This window comes from Cydia splendana, unplaced genomic scaffold, assembly GCF_910591565.1.
Source record: "Cydia splendana unplaced genomic scaffold, ilCydSple1.2 scaffold_49_ctg1, whole genome shotgun sequence".
Lineage (NCBI taxonomy): Eukaryota > Metazoa > Arthropoda > Insecta > Lepidoptera > Tortricidae > Cydia > Cydia splendana.
The window spans coordinates 1,441,396-1,444,497 of NW_026946892.1; the positions used below are offsets into that span (position 1 = coordinate 1,441,396).

The 3,102-nt window shown below is 45.1% G+C and overlaps 1 protein-coding gene across 1 annotated transcript; it reads right to left on the reverse strand.

The window, feature by feature from the left end:
• Positions 1-901: 901 nt before the first annotated feature.
• Positions 902-2,684, reverse strand: LOC134805695 (uncharacterized). Its single transcript, XM_063778949.1, has 2 exons — positions 1,653-2,684; positions 902-916 (listed from the first exon to the last, which is right to left on the reverse strand). Exons 1-2 carry the CDS (start codon positions 2,682-2,684, stop codon positions 902-904), a joined length of 1,047 nt encoding a protein of 348 aa, XP_063635019.1.
• Positions 2,685-3,102: the final 418 nt, after the last annotated feature.

Below are 3,102 nucleotides of genomic sequence, written 5' to 3' on the forward strand. Positions count from 1 at the left end.
TGATAAGTGTGGTCCCGCAGATCCTGCACCGGCAATGATGTCAGTGAACGTCCGACAAGAAAATGTCCAGGGGTGAGCGCTGAGAGATCGTCCGGGTGTGATGACAGAGGCGTGAGTGGCCGAGAATTCAACAGGGCTTCAATATTGATGAGTGTAGAGTTAAGCTGTTCATAAGTCAAGTTACAATTGCCCAACACTCGTTGCAAATGGAATTTAACTGATTTGACACCCGCCTCCCAAAGACCCCCGAAGTGAGGTGCGTAAGCAGGCAGAAAATGAAATCTAGTATTTTCACTAGCTAAAGTCTCAGCCAAAGAGTTGCAGTTTTCCTTCAGAAACTTTGTAATTTCATTATAGGCTCCGACAAATGCAGTGCCGTTATCGGAATAAATGTTGTCTGGCTGTCCCCGTCGAGACATGAAGCGAGACAGTGCTAACAAATAAGTTTTACTAGTTAAATCTCCCACCAATTCTAAATGTATCGCCTTGGTTGTGAAGCATATAAAAATAGCAACATAAACTTTAACTAGTGCGCAACCACGACCTTGACGGCTGGCTGCCATGAGTGGACCTGCGTAGTCCACGCCCACATTCCTAAATGGGTAGCCTCCAGGTGACAACCGAGAATTTGGCAAATTCCCCATCAATGGAGCAATTACTTGTCCCTTCATGATTTTACATCGCACACATTGATGGTAGCAAGCCTTTGCCAAATTACGACCCCCTATGGGCCAGTAGGTTTCTTTAATCGTTGCTAACAACAGCTGGGGCGGTGCATGGAGAAGCCTTTTATGTTCCTGATTAAATAATAATTTTGTGAATCGATGTGTGGACTGTATAATAATGGGATGTTTTTTCTCGTACGGAAATTCTGAATTGGAAAGACGGCCTCCCACACGCATTAAGTTGTCGTTGTCTAGGAATGGGTTGAATTTCAAGAGCTTACTCTTTTTTGGTAAATTTTGTTTTTTTAATAATATATCATATTCTGAAAATGATTTGCTCTGACTGAATTTGGTAATCACCTTTAATGAATTATTTAATTCGTCATGATTGAGGTACGTGGACGACGTCGACGTTGCATTTTTGCGGCATTTTTTAATGAAACGAAGAGCATACGCAAAAGCACGAATGAGCCGCGAAAGGTTAGAGAAACGATTGAAATCTATTAATGGCTCATTAATTATGTTAACGTGCAATGAAACCTCAACGCGGGTTTCAGGCAGCTCATCGCCGTGCTTTGTGGTAGGATTCGAGGGCCACTGAGCGACGTCTTGTTGCAAGAAACTGGGACCCGACCACCACAAATCTAACGAGTCTATAACACGTGCATGCAATCCACGGGAAATTAAGTCCGCTGGGTTTTGGTCCGTTGGAACATGCCTCCAAGTACAACTGCCGGTAATTTCTAGAATGTCCGACACTCGGTTCCGCACAAAAGGTTGCAACCTACTTGGCATCATCTTAAGCCAACCTAACACTATAGTCGAGTCGGTCCAAAATGTCGTGTTTCTAACCTGAGCTCTAAGTGAAGTCATGACCTTGTCATACAGATGAGCACTAACGAGAGCGCCACACAACTCAAGCCTAGGTATAGTCGTAGGTTTAATCGGACTGACTCGACTTTTTGCGATTAATAACCTAACTAATACCTGACCTTCTTTGTCTACACTACGTACGTACACACAAGCGCCGTACGCGCGTTCAGATGCGTCTGAGAAAATGTGTAAATCGAAGGCTACGTGTGAGTTGCAAATGACATGACGAGGGACTCTGACATCATTCAGTGCCGGCAATCCTTCCAAGAGTTCTACCCATTGTTTGGTGATCTCTGGAGGCAGTTCTTCTTCCCAGGTAATCTTTTGAAGCCACAACCGCTGCAGTAGCATCTTCATGGTGATTACAAACGGAGACAGAAGACCTAACGGATCGAAGATCTGAGCAATCACCGATAGCATGTCGCGTTTGGTATTTCCTTTGGGAACTAGTTTTCCTATTGGAAAATACAGCTCATCGGACTCAGGGTGCCAGCCTAAGCCTAACGTTTTGCTGGGCTCATTTGATCCTATATTCAAATTCACAGAGGATTGAGAGGGTTCACATAGGAGGCGAGGCTCGTTTGACTTCCACTTACGCAGGTTCATTCCTGCTGAAGACAGTGCTTGAGTCACTTTATGGCGAATCTCTTCCACCGCAGTAAGGTCATCTCCTCCTGTCAGCAGGTCGTCTACATAGAAATCGTGAACGATGACTTCTTTGACCTTCTCATCGTCACAATCTAAGCCTATTTGTTTGAGACACCTGGTGGCTAGGAACGGAGCACTGGCTGTCCCATAGGAGACAGTATTGAGCTCGTGCACTAATAGTGGCTTGGTCTCCGAACTGCGCCAAAGAATTTTTTGAAGGTGGCGGTCGTCAGGATGCACCCATATCTGACGGTACATTTTCTCCACGTCCGAAGAAATGATGTACCGGTGCTGCCTGAACCTAATAAGGATAGACAGAAGGTCGTCTTGCACAGTGGGTCCGACCATCTGAATGTCATTCAGACTGATACCTGAGGTAGACGGGCTGCTAGCATTATATACGACACGGAGCTTTGTCGTGGAGCTATCACGCAAAATTCCGTGGTGGGGTATGTAATAGCCCTTTTCTTCCCTTGAGACCTGCCTACCTTGCGACATGTGACCCAAACTTTCATACTCTGCCATGAAATCAGTGTATAAACCTTTAAATGAGGGCTTGGTTTTAATTCTGCGTTCCAATGAAAGCATGCAATGCTTCGCGCGTTGAAATGAATCGCCTAATACACTTTCGCTTTGTTTTAAAGGAAGCCTGACACAAAATCGTCCGTCGGCTAGCCGCGTAGTATTTTCAACGAAATGTTCTTCGCACATTTTCTCCTCAGGTGAATAGTGAGACGACTTATGGCTAACTTCTTCGAGTTGCCAAAACCGCGTTAATTGGGTTTGGATGTCGTCGTTACATTTTAAATCATTATTACCTGTGTGCGAGAGACCAGAAGCAAAAAAGCACTGCATACTGGAAGGCAGATAGTCGGTAATTGCCCGACCAGCAACCAAGAAGCCAAAGCGAGTTTCA

What these genes read in the sequence shown, in the direction of transcription:
- LOC134805695 (XM_063778949.1), bottom strand. Translation starts at nt 2,684, where the DNA reads ATGTCGCAAGGTAGGCAGGTCTCAAGGGAAGAAAAGGGCTATTACATA.